The following is a 21,358-nucleotide window of genomic DNA, read 5'->3' on the forward strand; positions in this document are numbered from 1 at the left end:
GGAAATTACAACTCGTGGACAAAATGCGTACCTCGGATGTGAGAGAAAAAAACATTTACTTTCGTTTGAATTTACATACACCATTCAACATTGTAATTTTCATTCATAATTTTCAGCCTTCCCAAATTTTTTTTAAAATTTCATTAAATTTTTCTATTTTTAATTATTTTTTAAATGTCATAATTTATTTTTTCGATAAATGCTCTCATTTGTTAGGGATGGCACACATTTCATCTTAGTTCTGAGAGTGATTTGAATGGAACAAAGAACAAAAATCTTTGTTCACGCAAATTTTGTGTGCGGAATTAAGCAGATTTTTCTTAATTAATGGTCGAACAAGGAATAGAGAGCGAATCACGTGCCATGTGAACTTACCATATGAAGCATATATTTATATAAATATTTTTTGAACCAAATGACACGAAACATTAATAAAAATGAATAGAATAAAATATTCATCATTCAAAAGCGTTTTATTTTTTCTTTAAAATAATATACTTTATTATTACTTTTTCAGAAAATATTGACATTTTCAATATGTATAAAAATTTTTGCAATTTTCAACTTTAGACATTTCAAAATATGATGTTTTGTTTCTAGCATATTGAGATATTCAACCCCATGGGCTAGATGCGTACCATGGATTAAGAAGATAAAGTCATTTCAAATAAGACTCCGCATTTTTGGTCATTTAACTTGTCAAATTTCACTGAATTAAAAACATTTTCCCATCTCTGATTTCGGTGTATACAATGGATTTGTAAATACAAATTTTGACAATAAAATATCGTCAAATAATTTTCAATAATTTTTAAAAAATGTTCAACACATGTTTGCATGACTTTACCTTCTTAATTCTACCATGGATTAAAAAGAAAACAAAATTTTCTTTCGTCTGAATGTACATATTCCGTTCAACATTATACTTTTTATTCGTGATTTTCATTGTTTCTGATATATTTAAAATTCTATTAAATATTTCAGTTTTGCACTTTAAAATATCATAGGGTTTGTTCCAGAACTGCAAGAATGTAAAAGTTTTTACTATGATAACCGATTTTCCTTTTATGATATCGAAGAATGTTGCAAAACTAGTAGATTCTTGCAGATACTGGAACAGAACAATAATAAATTTTTCGATAAATGCATTTGTTAGGGATTTGATTTGTGAAATGTACAAATATGAGTGTTTGCTCAGGAAATTTTGTGTGGATACCCAGCAAAAATTTGGATGATTGTTTATGAAAAAATTCCTTTGCTGAGTCTTCTTCGAGTCCTTTTGGAAATCAAAAAATGATTAACTCACTTATACGAAAAGCGACTCGAAAATTACTAATTACCTAACATGGTAGAAGAATATATGTAGGTAGACGCGTCGACACAGCTGCTGGGACAATGAACTGTCAAACCAATTTTGGAATTGAAAATGTTGAATGAAAAATTATTTAAATTTGTAAAACTTGTTGAAAAACGCGAATTATAATAGCCTCCGAATGACGAAGTATAAGAAAACATATAAAAATCTATTTATATTTGAAAAAACATTTAAAATTTTTTGACATATCAATGCTCCCAAGCGTTGATGCATCTACCTGTATCCTGTATGTTACCTAATGAGTAAAAAGAGCACAATTTAATCGCACGACAGGATCAAAAAAGCCTCGAATGTGATGTAAAATTTCAAAAAATGATGACTGGGTATGAATACATTTAAATTAATTTAAAAATATAAATTGATTTACACTTTTTAATTTTTATTTTATTTCACTTTTAATAATTATATAGTGTAAAGACACTTCGATTTTTAAAAATAAACAAAAAGTCAACTTTTCTAATAGTCACTCCAGAAACGCAACAAAATATCCCGTTATGCTTAGAAAAAAAAAACACAACAAAACAAGCAGTATTAAATAACATATATGGGAAAAAAAGATTAAAAAGTAAATTATTACTAACGCTTTTTAAACAGCTGAATGATCTTATTAAGAATAATCATGGTAGAAGAATATAGGTAGACGCATCGACACAGCTGCTAGGACAGTGAACTGTCAAACCAAATTTGGAATTGAAAATGTTGAATCAGTCGCTTATCAACCTTTGTTGACACTAGACTTTTTCGCGCTGGTCACTTTTTTTCACAAACAAACACAACAACAACAAATCAACACAAAATCAAAACACAAACAAACCTCCATTTTTTTCTTTTATATTGGTTAAAAACAATTTTTGCGAAATTTTTGCCAAGTTTTTTATTTAAACAATTATGGAGGGAGTCGAAGACCCCCCTCCTCCACCTGTTCCCCCGCCACCTATTGGGGATACCAATAAAAGAAGAGCCAAAAACATTGAAAACGATAAACGATGGTATTATTTTTGATGGAATTCCTACGAAAATATATATGTGTGGAACAAAAATAACACCGGACTTGTATGTACCACCTGTTCGGCTGTGTTTAAACTGCAGGTGTTTAGGCCACATTGCTCTTCGTTGCAGGTCGACGAAGAAGTGTCTAAACTGTGGAAAAGATATTCTATGTGCTACAAATGGCAGTAAGGAAAATAGATGTTTAGATTGTCGTTCTACAACAACCTGTAAAGAACTATGCATGTCTCCAAGATGCATACTTTGCAACAAAATAGATCATCTTGCAACAGATTCCAAAAATTGTTTGAAGTGGAAGTCTGAAAGAAATATTAGCAGCATTATGGCCCTAACAAATCTATCTAGAATGAGATTCTCCAAAATTACCCAGAGACAAGAAATCGTTTCCAAATTCTTTTTGAACGTGATTTTAATAATGAGTTTCCGCCTCTCTTAACAAACAGGACTCCAAAAATTAATATACATGATGCAATTAACAAAAAAATTACAAGTATTAAATATAGCAAAGTTGCGGCTCCAATAACGAAAAATGAACATGCCATTGCAAGCCCAATCCATGTAAATCCAACCAAAGCAGTATTTGATCAGAAATAGAAAGAGCATTAGCATCATTTTCAAGACAAATGTCCACAATACTTACGTCTCTTAACTGCACATAAGGTCTTGATGTTTTAAAGAAATTTCAACAAATAGTCATTCCAGCATCAGCAAACAACCAAAGCCCATATACATCAGAAGCCAATGAAGAAAGCCAATTAGTAACATCCTGAAATAACTGCAAATAAATAATAATAATTTTTTTTTTAATTATCCATGAACATCTTACAATACAATATACAAAGTCTTAAAAAAAACAAAAACTCTCTGGACTTCCATTTAAGAAAACTTAACATCGATATATGCTTCCTGAGTGAAATTTTCAATATAGATGAAAAACAAAATTCAACAACTTTTCAAAATTATAATATAGTTTCAAAAAAGAGAAAAGATAATTATGGTGGCGTCGCGATAATTTTAAAGAAAAATATTCAGTTTAAAAGAATCTCTTTTCAATCAACACTTGACATACTAATTTGTCAAACTACTAATTTAAACAATAATCTCACTTTAGTGGCTGTCTATTTCCCACATTCCGTAAAAAGCATAACCGCGCAAAAGAAATATGATTTGTATAGCAATGACACTAATGCTCTTAATCTTTTCCAAGCCATTAAAAATTTTAAAAACGCCACAAAATATGCAAAACGACAATCTTTTAAATCGAAAATTACAACTTTAAATATGGAGCCTAACTCAAAATCATTATTTCGTCTGGTAAAAGGATGTAAGAACAGTTTGTCATGCAATAACGGTGGGAAATGGTCCGAAAATAACAACAAAATATCTTTAATACACCTAAGGGATCAAGTCTTGAACAACAGCCATATTACCTTCCCTCCAAACACGCAAAGAACACCCGTCGAACTCACAATGGAAGAATTCTCATCTGTCTTAAACAGCAAGAAAAAACCTTCAGCAGCAGGATTATATGGCATAACATATGAGATGATAAATAACTTATCAGAATCATCTAAATATAATCTTTTTCAAGCAATGAATACAGCTTGGAAAAAATGTGAATTAAGAGAAAATTGGCGAAAAATTAAAATTGTTCCAATACCAAAGAAAGGAAAAGATCTGGAAATATTCACAAATTTTCGACCAATATCATTAATATCAGTTTTTCTCAAAATTATAAACCTTATGATCAAAGAGAGATTACAGTCATTTCTTCAGGAACAAGATATTCTTCCGACCAACACATACGCATACAGGAAAAACTTATCTTCATCCATGTGTATCAATCATTTACAATACACAATAAATTATCATAAGGAAAAATGAGAAAAAGTAATTCTACTGTCTATAGATATTGAAAAGGCCTATGATTGCGTAAATCTATTAATTCTTTATAAAATTTTGTCCGAGATAAACTGCCCGGAGGATATTGGACAATAAACTTTCTTAAAAAACGCACAATTGTTATGGGCAATGAAATGATAGATATATATAATGGATTACCTCAAGGCAGCTACTTAAGTCCAATACTTTTTAATATATATACGCTTGGTCTACATGGGATTGCAGATCAAAACACATATTTATTTCAATTTGCGGATGATTTTATTTTACTATCCACTCACAAGGAATTTGAAATGGCAAATGAAAATCTACAACATAAAGCGAATCATTTTTACCATATTTTATTCCGCTTGAATCTTAAATACAACCCTGATAAAACCTTCGTCATGTGTGTAGCAAAAGGCCCTCGTAAAATCCTAAATATAAAGTTACAAAATACAAACATAAACTCTGTTGAAAAAATAAAATTTCTGGGAAGATATATTAAAAACAGTCTATCGCTAAAGGAACACTATGATGAAGTAATGAATTCCTGTACCAACTCACTAAACGCATTAAAAATGATAAACAACGCCAAAAACGGATTACTCCCAAACATGTCAATAAATTTAACAAAATCCCTAGTGTTCTCTAAGACAGAATACGCAATATCATCTATGGCCCACATGCCAAAATATCTCAACAAAAAGCTAACTAGCTTTCAAAATCAAATGCTTAGAAGAAGCCTTGGACTTATCCCTTCCACACCAATACACAACATCTATGCACTGGCTGTTATGCTTCCTCCTGAACAACGTTCTCAGTATCTTGCAGCTAAAGAACTAATAAAATTCAAAATGTATAACAATACGCTGTACAACTGCATCACCACAGATTCCTCTGTAAAAACAAGTTTGGGTTTTATCTACAACAAATTTAAACACATCCTTGACCGAACTATGGTAAATCAAAAAAGGATACCTTCAAAGAAAATAAGCTTTTGTAGATGATCTCTTTAAAGCAGTAAAGCACTCCAAGTCCAGTGAATTTTTTAGAGCAATTCTTCAAGAAAAACTAGTCTGTCTAATAAACCAGGGTCATTCCATATGGTCAACTGATGCATCAGTCACAGACAGTAGTACAGGTTGTGCGGTCTGCAACATATCAATGAAACAAAATTATGCTTTCAGAATAACATCAAAAACCTCTTCTCTAATGGGAGAACTACATGCCATAAATAAAGCAATTGATATAATGATCGAGGAAAACACGGTCAAAGCAGTCATTCTTACGGACAGTAAAAATGCCTGTCTTACACTCAAGACAAACACACATCATAATTATCTAGCAAACGACATAATTCACAAAATAAACAATTCTAACTTACAATCTCTTATTTTCATATGGACTCCCTCGCATATTGGTATACCAGCAAACGAACTCGCAGATTATTTCGCCAAACACGCAGCCACAGCTGGCTGTATAATTACCACCAATGCTTCAATTACAGACGCATACTCTGCAATTTATGATCATCTATGGAAAGAATGGGTAGATAAGTACAAGGATGCATCCGAAACTAAGGGTACTTACTTTTCACAATTCTTCAACACACCACCAAAATCTTATTGGTTCACTGGCTCAAAGATGTCACCTGGTAATATAAAGCTAATAAATCGTTTACTCACTGGACACACTTACGGCAAAACATACTTACATCGCATTAAAGTCGAGGCCTCAGACATCTGCACACTTTGTGGAATCACTGAAAGTGAGGATCACCAAATTTTTGTTTGCCCAAAATTCTGTAACGAAAGGAAACAATTTAAAATCTTCGAAAGGTACAAGGACTTACCATCAACTTTAAAAACCTTCTCGCCAGAAAATTTCGTCGAACTAACAAACTTCATTCACAAATGCAATCTTCATCTCTGATGTTCTCTGTGAGATAGCAGAAACATAAACATAACAAAGAATACGACTATTAAGTAAACAATAACCTAGTAATTTGGCATATGTGTACTTCGGGTACTTGCCAACCATGACGAAGAAGGAGAAAGAGAATCAAAAAAAAAAAAAAGAAAATGTTGAATGAAAAATTATTTAAATTTGTAAAAATTGTTGAAAAACGAGTATTATAATATCCTCCGAATGACGTCGTATAAGAAAACATATAAAAATCTACTTATATTTGAAAAGAAATTTAAAAAATGTTGTTCGGCAGTTGTGTCCATGGTAGAAGAATACAGGCAGTCGCATCGACACAGCTGCTGGGATAATGAACTGTCAAACCGATTTTGGAATTGCAAATGTTAAATGAAAAATTATTGAAATTTGTAGAGAGTGTTGAAAAGTGTACATCATAACAATCTCCGATTTGCGTCGTATAATAAACATATAAAAAAACGATAATAAAAACTAAAATAATAAAACGTATAAAAAACTACTTAATTTTGACAAAATATTTTAAATATTTACGTTGATGCATCTACCTGCATTCTTCTACCATGGTTGTGCCCATGGTAGAATAATACAGGTAACAGCAAGTGTTATTGTACAACAATGGTAACAACAACCACATACAGATTTGTTTTTGTACGTAATACAAGTATCAGGGTTATGTGTCCAAAAATGTAAACAAAGTAATTAATTTTCAATGAATTATTTTAATTTCAAAAATATACATTTTTGAAATTTGGATTATTAAATTGAAAATGCAGAAGAATAGTTCTTAAAATATTTAATTTTAATGCTTTCACATCATTCCATTGAATGTATAGTAGTTAGCTGTCGGTCCTAATCTCTCAACACTTCCAACGTTCGCTAGAAAAGGCAACATCCCTTTCAAGTTGAAACCAAACAGCAAACATACATAAAGTATTCAACATTTTGCAATTTTAGGAAACATGAAATATACGACTATGGTACCTAATGTTATATCGCTGTTCCTTAACCGCAAAAAGAGTTTCCCAACCGCCGCCTTTGGCGTTTTGTTAAGTACAACGGCGATTTTTTCTATTATTAGGCAAAAAATATGTCCACATTGCCCTGCAGTGTAATTTTATATAAATATTTTATAATTTTATAAAACGGGTATATGGGTTGAAATATTGAACAGTTTATATTAGATTTTTGACATAAAATCCAGTCATTACTTTCATTTTTCGCGATAACTAACTCATTTTAAAAACAAGGAAGATTTCAAATAAATGAAAACAACCAGTTCCATATTACACTGTATAATTCTCACAGTAAGCTGACATAGCATTAAGGTTGGAATACATAAAACGCTTATTTATCTGGCTTAAGTCATCGGCTGGCTTCTTCGGAAATGAACAAAAAAGCCTAGGGCCAACATCGAACTAAGTTAACCTAAAACTCCTTTGTTCCTCTACGAAGAAGCCAGGGACTGGATTCTTGTTCTATGAAATATGAAATGAAAAATATTTCCTTTATAAAATTATTCATTTGACATTTCTTTCCTTTATAAAAGTTTTTATTTCACATTTTCATAGAACAAGAATTGAGGCCCAGCTCTCTATTCCCAGCTCTGCATTTTCCGTAATTTACATTGTCAAATTTCAATGCATAAAAAACAGTTCCCATCTCTGATTTTGTGTGTATACAATGGATTTATGAATATAGATTTTGACAATGAGATATTGTCCAATGTATAATTTTGAAAAAATTGCAAAAATATGATTACATGACTTTACCTTCTTGGTTCTACCATGATGTGATGTATCCGTTTGTTTTATTAGCTTTTTGTACCTTCGCCACCAACACTCCGTCTGATGCAGAATTTTTTACCCTTCTTCAACTTTTTATTCATTTATTTCAACATGTAAACAACAAACTATTTTAAGAATTGGAATAGTTGTCCCCATGGTAGAAGAATGCAGGTAGTCGCATCGACACAGCTGCTGGGACAATGAACTGTCAAACCGATTTTGGAATTGAAACTTTTGAATGAAAAATTATAAAAATTTGTAAAAATTGTTGAAAAATTCATATTATAACAACCTCTGATTTGCGTCATATAAAAAACATTTAAAAATTCACTTATTTTTCATAAAACATTTTAAAAATTTTGAAATATCAATGTTCCCAAGCGTTGATCCATCTACCTATATTCTTCTACCATGGTTGTCCCTTTGTTTTAAGATTAATCCTATTGAAATAGGTGAAATATTTCTTTCTAGTCCAAATTTCACTGCGCAACAAATGCGTAATATCTGACAAAATAAGATGCATATCCTAGGTATACAACTCCTTCTCAATTTTGTGTTAAAGGACCCATTTTCTGCTGTACTTGGGTGATATAGGGATATAGGGTGATATAATACACAAACCGAGCTTCAATTTGTATTTCGGCCGAATTTAATTAGGAATTTGCGAAGGCGAAATGGTCTTGATAACAGATGATAACAGCTAAAATCTATTTTAATAAATAGATAAATTTCATAATTGATTAATTTATTACAAAAACAAAATTTGAAATTTAAAAAAAGGATAAAACTTCGTATGACAACTTTATTCACAAACAAAAATGAAAAAAGTTAAATACCATATGATTGTCAATTGCACTTATCAAATACACCTTTGAAAACCCCGGATTTTCCAAACATATGGTCTCCTCGGACCTGCAACAATCCAGTAGTTTTTGTATTTATCATAATCGTTTTGGAACAGACCAATAGCGTATTTCCATTGCATTACATTATTAAAAACAATACACAAACGGTGCCTTTGGTGTAAACTGTGTATAGTATAGTATAAATTGTGTCTTTTTAATTGGTATTTGAAAAATGGGCGGCGACGCCGTAAAACTCGTACCGCACGGCACCGAATTCCAACTATTTGTCAATTTGTTGTTGGTGTCGTCGTCGTCGTTTTGTCTTCTGCTCTCGAAATGGCAAATTTTTGTCGAAAAACGAACGGGAAATGAATATTGTGTTTATTTATTTCAATTAATGGACATTTAGTTGTTTTCTGCATTCGTCGTGTTTTTGTGAAATAAAAAATTATTGTTTTCAATTAAGTGTGAGTTCAAAAGTAATGAAATTGTGTGTAAAGTAGAAGCTGGAAGTGGAAGTACTTAGTAAATGGCACACACACAGAAAAAGGAAAATAGAAAAAGTTTAACTACGAAAAATACCGTAAAAGAAAAAACACGATACAATAATGGAACTTGTCCTCTCTCTGCTGTGTATGAACCAGCAGCATTATGTGCGTGTACGAGACGAAAGTGAATTATGTTTTCCAGATATGAGTGTGCTGTCTGTCTAGTGATTTTGAAAAATATCGTCTATATTTGTGAAAAGTTTCAACGAAAAATGACATGAATTTGTGCTACAATTAAAAATACATAGCGAAGGGGAATTTTCTTCCGCTCCCTGTCTTGATTCCATAGCTGTGAATAACATTATTTTCTGCAGAATTTCTCTGCATGTTGCTTCTGTGTTTTCATTTTGACAAGTTACTTTGCGACCAACTTACTATGGGATTGGTGAATGTATCATCGTATTTATTGAGAATTGTGAAAGATAATTGCACGACGATATGTACGGCAAAAGATGTGAAAGGAGAAAAAATAAATAAAAACAAATTAAAGAGTGAAATAGAATATATAAGTGTTGTGAAATGAAAAATGTCGATTGGCTCTCTTGTCTATTGTGAATGGAGTTTTTACAATGCTCCTTGTCGTGTGCTTTATTTCTTTTGTTTTCAAACAACTTCTTGCGTCTCTAGTGTTGCCAGATGGAGGGGAATGTTAGCTGGTTTTGTGTGCAAATATCCTTAGGCATCCCAAAACGCATAATATTTGGATGCTGGAAAGATAGTGATAGTATCATTTTAGAAAGGTCAGGTTTCAGCTAAAGCCTAGTACACATTTTTTGCGGCATTATAGAAAAAAAGTATCTCGAAAAACAGTAGTTTTGTTATGATCGTGGTACAATATGTTAGTAGATCAGCTTCCTAGAGCTACAGAAATACAGCCCTAGCCCCTTATATTTTCTCATTTTTGAAATGACTTGAAAAGGCGAAAGATAAATGAGAAGCATTTATTTTCTTTTAAAAAGATGATCCAAATTGTTCACGATTTAAATTTTATGGAAAAAGTAGCTAATATTCCTTGTGCGTATCCCGCGATGTACGTTTCTTGTAGTCATTGATTTTGAAAGTTTTTTGTTTTTATTTCTTTTAACAATAAATACAAACACCAAATGGACAGAAGTCGGGCACATTCAGAAAAAAGTGTAGTCAACTTTAGCTTTCTATACATTTTTGGTGTACCGCGATTATAACTCTCGACCACTTGTTGGTTATGTATTTTTGAATTCCTATATTGTTTCGAAAGAAAAATGTACATTTATTCTATATGTAGGTATATTCTTCATGTGGTATCAAATCAATCTGGCAACACTGCATGCGCAATCCATCATAAAGATTCATTCACAAACTCTGTTCAATTGGGATTCCTGTTATTAAGATTATTAAGTAAATATGTATTATATGTTGTTTATTGTGGTTAAATGTTATTGCATAGTTTACAAGAGAGCCAACTGACATTTTCAGAGCCTAAATAATGAGTGACTTTTTGTTTACCTTTTGACAAGAACGCATTCTGTGATCCGCGCCCATCCCGCATAAAATAGTAATTTTTGTTTTTGATGTTTTCCATTTGTTTATCTCTCTTCTTCCGGTCTTCCTCACTTCTAATAGAGCGTAAAATATTTTTATAATTCACCTTTGGATATAAACAAATCCTGAAAGAATACGTACAAAACAGAAGAAGAATAAAGAAAAGAATGAATCAAACTATAGTAAACACAAGCTCAACAGGAACGTCATAAATGTAATATATCCAATCAAGTGCCAACACCCCTACAACCGCTGTTCATTGTTCTGAATGAGAAACAGGCTTTACCATTCCCATCCGTCATCAGTGCCGTTGTCGTCGTCATCTTCTACTTCATCAACATCATCGTCACAAACCAACAAACGACAATCAAAAAACGGAAATACGAAATAAAGCAACAAAACAAACCGGAGAATATACGTCGATTGCTGGTGCATTTGCTATAGGCATCTATTAAACTATTATTTTGAAGTTGGTATCATCTAGGGGGGAAGAAAACCCAACAGCTGATTGTTATTTGCCATCATGGGTAATTGTTTGCGCACAGAAAAGTCCGACATTGACAAGACTCATGTCGATCAACGCAATCCACTTGACGATGCGGCAGCCGTAGGTGTAACTGGTGTTCCACAAATCACCATGCCAATTGGACAGCCGCAGGAACAGATACGTCCTGTGCCCCAAATACCGGAGAATGAAACATCGAATGCCAATGCAAAAATATTTGTCGCATTGTACGATTACGACGCCCGTACCGATGAGGATTTAAGTTTCCGAAAAGGAGAACACCTAGAAATATTGAATGATACACAGGTAAGTTAGAGATGACATTTAAATATTAAATTTTTTATGTAAATCACGAAATTATTTTTGAGATTTATTGTTTTATACTAAAAAAAAGGCGTAGATTTGCTATTTTATTTTCCACACCTTCCGATCGAGGTGTGGTGGTCAAACTCACTAACTTATCGCGATATATTAACAAATGTCATAACGATTGGAATAGGTGCAAATAAAAGAAGTGACCAACCCGACGTGCTTTTGAATTCAATATCTTCCCTGGGCAGAAAATCTCGTTGCCAAAAATTTTCAATATCTGACTTTAACCTACTAATATATACAGCACACATATATTGATACCATTCGTTTTGTTCAATTTTTAAAAATTAAGCTTTATCTGGTGTGGATTCATATACATTTGATCTGAATACACCTATTTCGTTACTAATGCCCTCACAAGCAATGTATAAAGGTAGGGTATTGTAAATCAATAGTGACGAATATTAAAAAACATTTAAAGGGTATGTAACCATTGTCATAGAATGACTAAAATTTATAGAGTGGAGAATTCGGTAAGACACTGGCCTCACATAATTCCAAACTCAAACTTCATATATTACACATTTTTATATCGTGCAGTATTCTCCATAAACTCTCCAATCCTTCCCATAATGTACCGACAGAATTGTCTGCCTTCCATGAGTGGTCAATTGAGTTTTTGTTTTAAAGAATTAGTATTGGATATATACCTCTGCTTAAACTTCCCAAAGTTTTGGTAATGCCAATATATGGAATTGAGTAGAGTGGGCCTGTACCACACGACGGGGTCACGCTTCGTCGTTTCTTGGCAGCCAACGTTCTTCAGCTGCAATGCATGATGATGTTAAATTATTCGATTGCGATAAACAAGCTAGTTTACTTCAAAACGATTTAGATCGCCTTTTTTAATTGTGCAGGTTAAATTGTATGGAGTTAAATTTAAGCAAATGTAAGCATATGTGCTTCTCTAGATCTTCTTCTCTGATATTGCAATATAATATTGACGGTTATTCATTATCAACTGTAGATTCATTTGTCGATCTTGGCCTCTTGATGGATCCAAAGTTACATTTAAATAGCAATGGTAAATAAAGCAAATGGTGTTTTAGGTTTTGCTAAACGGTGGGCCAAAGAATTTTCTGATCCATATATAACAAAACAGTTATTTACGTCTCTTGTTAGACCTATATTAGAATACGGTTCTGTTGTATAGGATCCTTAGCATGCAATATACTCAGATAAAATAGAATCCGTGGAAAAACTATTTCTGCTATTTGCCTTACGAGGTTTACATTGGAATAGTGATTTTGTTTTGCCTTCTTATGCAGGGTAAAATTAATTAGTTTGCCTACACTTAAAAGCAGACGTATTGTGTTGAACTCCATGTTTGTATTAAAAGTACTAAATGGTAATATACCTTCAGATTTCCTAGTCTCATCTATTAGAATAAATGTTGGTTACACCAAACAGCAGATAAAGTATTTTGCATTTTTATGTTTTATTTGTATTATGCATTACATTTCTCTCACCAAATTTTAAGACGATGATTCCAAAAAAGAACGTGGGCGAAATGTGGACTAGAAACACAATTTCTGCCATAAAAGCCTTTTCTCCTGCAAAAACTTTACCTTAAATGTGTATCCAGATCTAGGCTATCTCAAAATACCTTTGCGCCTATTCTCTATATCATATCTTTTTGCATAAATTGTTAAATGGTTGCGAGGAATGCAGGTTCCCAGACGAACAGTGACTCCTCGGTTCTGAAATCTCTCATTCCTTTTTAATGGAAACATGTTATCGTATTAAAACTATTCGTACATATTTCAAACAGATTAGGCCTTCTGCAGTATTTTGGCCATACTTTCCTTTATTATTATAATTACATTTTTAAGATTTTATTTCGTGAGAAGTTTTTACTATTATTTGATAACATATGCTCCATTTGAACAAGGTGAACTGTTTGAAAGCTAATGTCAGCTTCAAAATGCTGATATAATGAAATTGTGCAGGGAGGGCTATGGATTAGAAAAGAGCCGAACTACCCCATATTCAAGTATTGATTATTAACTCAAGAAGAACAAACGATGGTTCATCCCGCCAGCACAATCGCATGTTTTCATTGCAGTACCGTGTGAGTCATCCTAACCATTATATGGTGGATAGAACTCCCCCCCAGGCGTGTCAAGAAGGACCTGTGAGAGGGTGAGATAAAAAACTGCAACCAACTTCAGACTGCTGTCATTTCTAAGACATTCGTCCGACATCTGTTAAAATTATTCCAGTGACAGCTCATTATATTGTTTACAAGCGTACAAAAGCATTTTGGTGAAAAAAAAGAAAAAAAGTTATTCGTGATGGAATTCAAGCATGATAGTGTTATTTCTTTATATTTGGCTGGAAAACTGCAAGTGGCTATCGTTAGAGCACTCCAACATTTAAATGTGAATAAATCTTTTGTGTCTCGTATCTGTGATACTGGTAGCGTAGCCCGACGTCAAGGAAATGGACGGAAGAAAACAGCAACATGATAGAAACCCGCGTCGCAGTGGCCGAAAAATGGCTCGTGAGCTGAATATATCGTAATATTCCATTCGGCGAATATTGAAAAATGAGCTCGGGGTTAAGCCATTGAAATTCTAAAAAATGCAAGAACATACACAACAACAGAAAGAAAATAGACCGAAAAAGTTGCTTCGCTTGGCCGAAAGTGGTGAACTGCCGAATTTGGTTTTCTCCGATGAGAAAATATTCGTTGTCCAGCAGTTTGTAAACAAACAAAATGTGTACTTGGCAAAGAGGTCAGCTGAAAATGTGCCCCTTCGGTTGGCCACCAGAACCCAAGCGCCGGCCATGATGATGGTGTGGGTCGCGCATATTAATCGACCGTAACATCAGAATAAATACCGAATATCATCGCGAAAATATTCTGGAGGGTGTATGAAAGCCTTGGGCACACAAACATTTTGGTCGCAGACCTTGGACATTCCAACAGGACTCAGCACGCGCCGCCCAAGAATGGTTACAAAATGAGGTTTTTCGCTTCATTTCCAGCGCACAATCGCCACCAAAATCTCCGGATACCAATCCGTTGGACTATTGTGTCTGGAGTATCTTGGAAAGCAATGTTGGCACTAAAAAATACCAAAGTGTCGAAACGTATTCTAAAATTTGATGCTATATTCGACATTTTTTGTTTATATATATAAGTTATATACTTGGATTTAAATGAATGTTACCCAAATACGCAAGATGTCAGCTTTGGCAGAGCGTTTATTGGTTTTTATACCCTACACCACAAGGTGGTCAGGGTATTATGTCTTTGTGCATTTGTTTGTAACAGGCAGAAGAAAACGAGATAGACCCATAGTTCCTTTTGATGATCTGCATAGAATCACATTCTGAGTCGATTTATGCATGTCCGTCCGTCTGTCCATGTATTTTTGTAAACAAAGTACAGGTCGCATTTATTGCCCGATCCAGATGAAATTTTGCAAAGATCTTTTGTTTGGCCCAAGGACGAACCCTATTGAAATTGGAGATAATCGGTCAAAATTTAGATATAGCTCCCATATATATCTTCGTCCGATTTGCCTTTTATTGTGCACCAAACGTGTAATATCAGCCCGAACTGTATGGATTTTGCACATACACCCAAATTAGGCCTGAAAATATGTATGCCAAATTTGATCGAAATCGGTTCAGATATACCTATAGCTCCCATATATATTGTTCATCCGATTTGTTATTTTTGTCCACCGCCGCCGTAATATGCACTATGCAACAACAATATTTGGGGAAATATATCAAATACAGCTCAGAAATACATTTGCTAAAATTTATCGAGATCGGTTCAGATTTGGATATAGCTTCCATATATAACTTCGTCCGATTTACCTTTTATTGTGCACCAAACGTCTAATATTTGTCCAAATGGGATGGAATTTGGCACTTACGACCGAATTGAGTCTAGAAGCTAGTATGTCAAATTATTCATCCGATTTGTTATATTTGTTACCCACAACCGTAATATGCACTCCGTAACAACGATATTCAGGGAAATATATTAAATACAGCTCAGAAATATCTTTGCCAAATTTTATCGAGATCGGTTCAAATTTGGATATAGCTCCCATATATATCTTTATCCGATTTCAAATTAATTGTGCACCAAATGGGCAGTACAAGTCCGAATTTAAAAGATACAAATGCTTCGGCATATGTAGTCCTTTGAACTTTAAATTATAATTAAAATTATAGCGTGCATGATTGAATTCTCCCATAAAAACTTTTAATTGTTATGTGGAGCTCTACTTAATTAGCAAAGTGGTGTAGGGTATCATAAAGTCGGCCCCGCCCGACTTGAAGACTTTCTTTACTGGTTTGAATTAAAGTATTCATATTACAAAATAACAAGTAAAAACATTAAGTTCCCGACCGGGCCAAACTTTCAATACCCACCACCGTTGGGTAAAAAAAAACATTTTTATATAAAAGTATCTGAATTCAAACGTGTTCTACTTTTATGTGGTCCATACCAAATGGGAATTGTAGATATAATTTTAGACTTCAAGGATTGTAATCTACCAAATCTTTGAAACAATTTCGTGGGTAAATGTGACTAGGATTATCGAAATACGAAACACTCGATTATAGTGAGATGGTCCGGATTTTTGTACATAACGCATCATTTTGGTAAGACCCTTAAATGGCGTTTGTCTTTAATTATATGAGGAATATGCCCATACATATAACTAAGTGACCTGATGAGGATCGGTGACTGTCCCCGAAACCATTTTCCCCATTGAAATAACAAACAACCTACGGTATCCCACCACATGAACGTCAAAGCAGTTATTTATGTATGTAAATAATATTTTCTGTGATTAATTACACCTACAATGCTTTTGCATGGCTGGAGTGGGTTATCTTATCACCGCTGTATTCATATCAGCATTTGTGAATAAAACCAATATCGGCAATGCCAAATACTTTCGCATGTAATGATTGGGCAGCACTGAATATTCCATCCAATGCCTGGGTCGAGTCATATAAAGAAGTGTGGCCACCAAACAATTGCACGTGGATGGCTAACAACATAATTTATATATAATTATAAGGTTATTATATGGCACTAGTAGAAGACTCGCTATACTTCTATTTTGTGGGGGGATGGAATAAAATGGTTAATCAAAGAAAGGGGAAAATCCTCATATGTGGCAGTAATATTCCGTTTTTATTCCGACAATTGGGTGTTATACAATTGCGCAGTGCATTGGAAATGCATTTTCCATTTATTTTTCCTTTTTTGCAATTGTTTCTCGAAAACAATGGAGTTATATGAAAATTTCGAATTGAGGTTTACATGTTTGTATTTGTATTTCTCCCGAGTTGAACTTTACAACGATCAAAATGTGAAGTGTAAGTGTGGCGGATTTGGTGGTGCATTGTGTTTGAGCGTGATTTGCAAACCGTTTTCATGTAATAATTAACGAGAAATCTACTTGTTTTTGTTTTTTCTACTGGCATTGCTTCGTTGAACACAATTTGAAAATTGTTTAAAATGAATTCAAAAGAAACTAATTTATTCGACGTTAAATGAAGGCAAAAAATCTTATTGTTCATTGCACATTATTTTCTCTTTAAACACTTGGTTTTTGCTTCTACGATTGCTCTGGCAGACCTCTTTAGGGGAGAGCACAGTTGGTAATTATCGGTATCAGTTTGTTGCTTTCATGCTCTGTTTTTACATATTACATTATTTTTATGTGCAGTAGCCATGCTCAGTCTAAGAACGGACAGACAAAAAAGGCGAGACAATCAATGGCTGGTTTTTGTGGAAACTTTATGTTTAAATTATCCATGAAAAAATTAAAAATTAAAATGTGTGCAATTACATTTCTTTGCCTGTAGAAAGATACTTTTATTAACTATAGCATTAAGTAATCGAAACAAATCATAAAAATTTAAAGTTTGAGTTGAACTGCATATTACTCTTGAAATTTTATTAAATTTATATATTTGTCGTATAAATAGTAAGGCTATCGGGACCTTTAGGTCTTGCGACTAGGAACATCCGGTCAAGTAAATATATGTAAACCATCTAGTGGCCGCAAAATGCAAATACAAATGCAATGTAATGTTTTAGGATTCTTGTTTTTAAATTTGTATAACTATGAAGAGTTTTTTGTGTGAATTTTATATTTTGCACAAATGGTTAATTTTTTGTACCGCAGTTCTTTTTAATCGATTAGCATTTTTTTCGGTAAAACTGTTATATTCCAAGCTTGTATGTTTTGGATCCTAAAAATTGTTCACTCGAAGCGTACTTTTAACAATTAATATTTTTCCAAAAATGTACGGAATTTGTAAGGACAATTGTAATCACGCCGGAGTCCAAAGTTAGATAAAAATATATCATAGCTTTCATAAAATGGTAGAGGATATTGAGTATTTTTATGACTTTGAAGTTTGAACATTTAACCATCTTTTCCTATATTACTCACACAACGGTTCTTCCCAATAGTTGGTATTTGGATGATTTAAAGTGGAATTGTTAACAATGTGATATTTGGAGTTAGTAATGAACACTTCTTTCTCTGGAGGAAAGTTTTTATAGGTCCACGTTTTCTTATACCCCTTATAACGTTACCTTTCGATAAATAATAATTTAGGCTCATTTTTTAATGGATTGCTTTTTTTTTAATTTGGTATAGCAAGATCCCGGTATATATCTTTAAAAGTGTTGAGACCGGGCTCATATTAGCAACCTTTGAGAGTACTTTTAGAATATATGGAGCTTATTGCCACTATCCAGCTCACTCCGCTTAATTTTGAGTTTCTTTTATCTGTAATTTCCCAAGGTCGACCGATAAATGTTCAGAAAATCGAAGTACCTTTTGCCTGTAAGTTCTAAATATAGGCGTTACTTCGTAATCAATTTCCACCACATTTGACAGGAGTTTTTCTAGGGTGTATGTGTGTTTTCCTTCCAAATATCTGTGCTTCTATTCGGAACTTGATCGCCTGATCCTACATTGATCTTAATTGGACTACATTAGCATAGTTGGTGCATCCTTTACATCAAATCAGAGGTACATTCTGAAATTTTTTCCACAATTCACAAGTAAAAATTAGCTCATTGCTCTTTGGGCTTTCCGGGGGGAATGGTTTCAATATTTATTTCTGCGCTGAAACGACTTATCACAAATTTCAAATGTTCGAATTGTACCGACATTTATAATCTGCAATAGAACAATACTAGTCATAGCTCAATATTCATTTCTTTTTGCTAACTTTATCCAAGGAAATATTTTCTGTATTGACATAATTTGTACGCTATGACACTATCTTGATGGTAGCGAACATTAACCTTCCGCAGCAAATGAAAATAAAACAAAAACACGAAAATGCAGATCAGAAATGGCAGAAGAGAGGTGCTGAAAAATCCAAACATTCATTCATACTTTGGGGCAGAAGAAGAAGGCGTTGGTTGTCATTGTTTATTCTCCCCCACAACGGGCACTGCTGATGGCTATGACGGTGGTACAACAACTTGTATGTACAGATGTGTTGGTGATGACGATGTTGTCGAAGTCAAATTGAGGTTTTCGCCCGCCAGCCAATGCGAAAATGAGAGAAATTGCTGTTGCACCATAAACGGACAGTACAAGCCACCTTGTTTGTCAGCCATCCAACCGGCCAGCCAGCCAGCGGGTCGACCAAGGAATGTAAACAAAGACACCCAGTAACGTAACGCTGGGAATTCTAATGGCATGAAACAGATGGCGCTATAACCATGACGACATTTCATACAGCAGGTTCTGCTCTGGTCAAATGTGAAAATTGTTGACCAATCAAATTAATGATTCTATTTACTGTTTGGAAAAAGTAGCAAAAGTAGGGAGTCGGCAACATGGCTTATCTTTGTTTAGTTATACTGCGGTGTTGTGCAAGGAACACTTTTCGAGTAAGAAGTTGTAAAACTTGAAGATTCTGGCAAGTAAAGGCGTGATCAGAAGGAATGTGTTTCACATATGTGCTGTTACTTTTTCTTCATGCTTATTTCTGAGTGTTTATAAAAATTGCCATTTTAGGTTCCATTCATAAAACCCGACAGTTGCGACGACTATACTCGTTTAGTAAACATTTGGACTTTCTGTAATAATATTTACTGTAATTATTATTTTTAAAATAATTTTTTTTTTGGAAACGTACGTCCCGAATGATATTAGTAATTTTTGCACAATAAACATAAAATCGGATTAAGGATATGTGTGGGAGCTATATCCAAATCTTAGCCTATCTCGATAACATTGGGCAAAGGTATTTCCGAGCTCTATAAGATATCTGGTACCAAATATCATTGCTGTCGCTCGTGAGGGGCTTAAAACCAAATCGGATGAAACATATATATGGGGGCTAAAGCTATATCTAAACCGATTTTCACCAAACTTGACATACTGGCTTCTAGACTAAATTCGGTCGAATGTGTCAAAATTCAGGTCATTTGGACTGATATTGGCCATTTGGTGCGCAATTTATCCGAAATCGGTTAAAGATATATATGGGAGCTATATCTAAATTTTAACCGATTCTTACCAATTTCAATAGCGTTCGTCTTTGGGCCAAACAAATATTGTTTGGAAAATTTCATCTCAATCGGATAATAAATGCGACCTGTATTTTCTTCATAAGCATACATGGGCAGACGGCTGACATACATAAATCTACTAAGAAAGGCATTCTATGAAGATCCTCAAAAGTAACTATGGGTCTATCTCGCTTCCTTCTCCATGTTACAAACAAATGCACAAAAACATAATACCCTTACAACTATGTGGTGTAGGGTATAATTAAGAAGGTAAAGTCAGTTTAAATAAGAATATCCATCACTGCATTTTCTGTAATTTACATTGTCAAATTTCACTGCATAGAAAACAGGTCCCCATATCTGATTTCTTTATACACGATGGGGTTGTAAACATATATTTTGACAATGAGGTGTTGTCAAATGATTAATTTCGAAAAACATTGTAAGCATCTGACTGCATCTGATCGAAAAATGCAAAATGTCCGTTACTAATTGGTCTGTTCCAGAACTGCAAAAATGTAAACGTTTTAACTACGATGATAGCGAAAAAAATTGCAAAACTGGTAGATTCTTGTAGGTTCTGGAACAGAGCAAATGTATTTCAAATTTTCAACTAAAACAGGGCAACAGGGTTAAAAAAGGCGTACAAAAAATTGTGTTTTCATGAGAATGAAATGTTACCGAAATACGCCGAACGTATTTATCTGAATAACGTATTTTACTTTTTTGTGTGTTGAAAAATAGGTGTTATTTTAAATTATTCCGTATGCGATATTTGAACAGTAGAAGTTTCGCTATTAATAGAAATATAACAATCCACGCTTCAACAACGCAGAGAAATTAATAGAATTTACTTTTTGGAACGCGTAAAATTAGAAAAATTCTAGCTGCACGGACAAGATAGTGGTGTAAAGAATGAAACCCGAACAAAACTACTGAGAATATTGCTGATGCAGTCCTGATTGAGGCTGTCGAACACATATGACAGCCACTTTGCAATTTAGTTATGCAAAATGTCATTAAGCTTGTTCCTTTCTATGAT

The 21,358-nt window shown here is 33.6% G+C and overlaps 1 protein-coding gene and 1 long non-coding RNA gene across 5 annotated transcripts in view; one reads left to right on the top strand and one right to left on the bottom strand.

Annotated features, from left to right (window-relative positions):
- Positions 1–3,023: 3,023 nt before the first annotated feature.
- On the bottom strand, positions 3,024–6,236 carry LOC131804190 (uncharacterized). 2 transcript variants are annotated; one of them, XR_009342941.1, is made up of 4 exons: positions 5,982–6,236; positions 5,858–5,918; positions 5,652–5,800; positions 3,024–3,149 (listed from the first exon to the last, which is right to left on the bottom strand). It is a non-coding gene; the product is annotated as an uncharacterized LOC131804190 (long non-coding RNA). The 2 variants fall into 2 exon arrangements; XR_009342940.1 differs by having other exon boundaries at positions 5,858–5,932; positions 5,982–6,235.
- A 2,888-nt stretch (positions 6,237–9,124) lies between these two features.
- LOC101891623 (tyrosine-protein kinase Src42A) overlaps positions 9,125–21,358 on the top strand; it is a 118,554-nt gene continuing 106,320 nt past the window's right edge. For 2 of the 3 annotated variants that reach the window (XM_005177403.4, XM_011298211.3), the window contains exons 1-2: positions 9,125–9,307; positions 10,991–11,720. In XM_005177403.4, coding sequence (XP_005177460.1) covers positions 11,433–11,720 — 288 coding nt within the window. In that variant the 5' untranslated portion in view covers positions 9,125–9,307; positions 10,991–11,432. Of the gene's footprint in view, positions 9,320–10,990; positions 11,721–21,358 lie in introns of all 3 variants that reach the window. The other variant, XM_020034585.2, reaches the window with a different exon arrangement.

This window comes from Musca domestica, unplaced genomic scaffold, assembly GCF_030504385.1.
Source record: "Musca domestica strain aabys unplaced genomic scaffold, Musca_domestica.polishedcontigs.V.1.1 10, whole genome shotgun sequence".
NCBI classification, from domain to species: Eukaryota; Metazoa; Arthropoda; class Insecta; order Diptera; family Muscidae; genus Musca; species Musca domestica.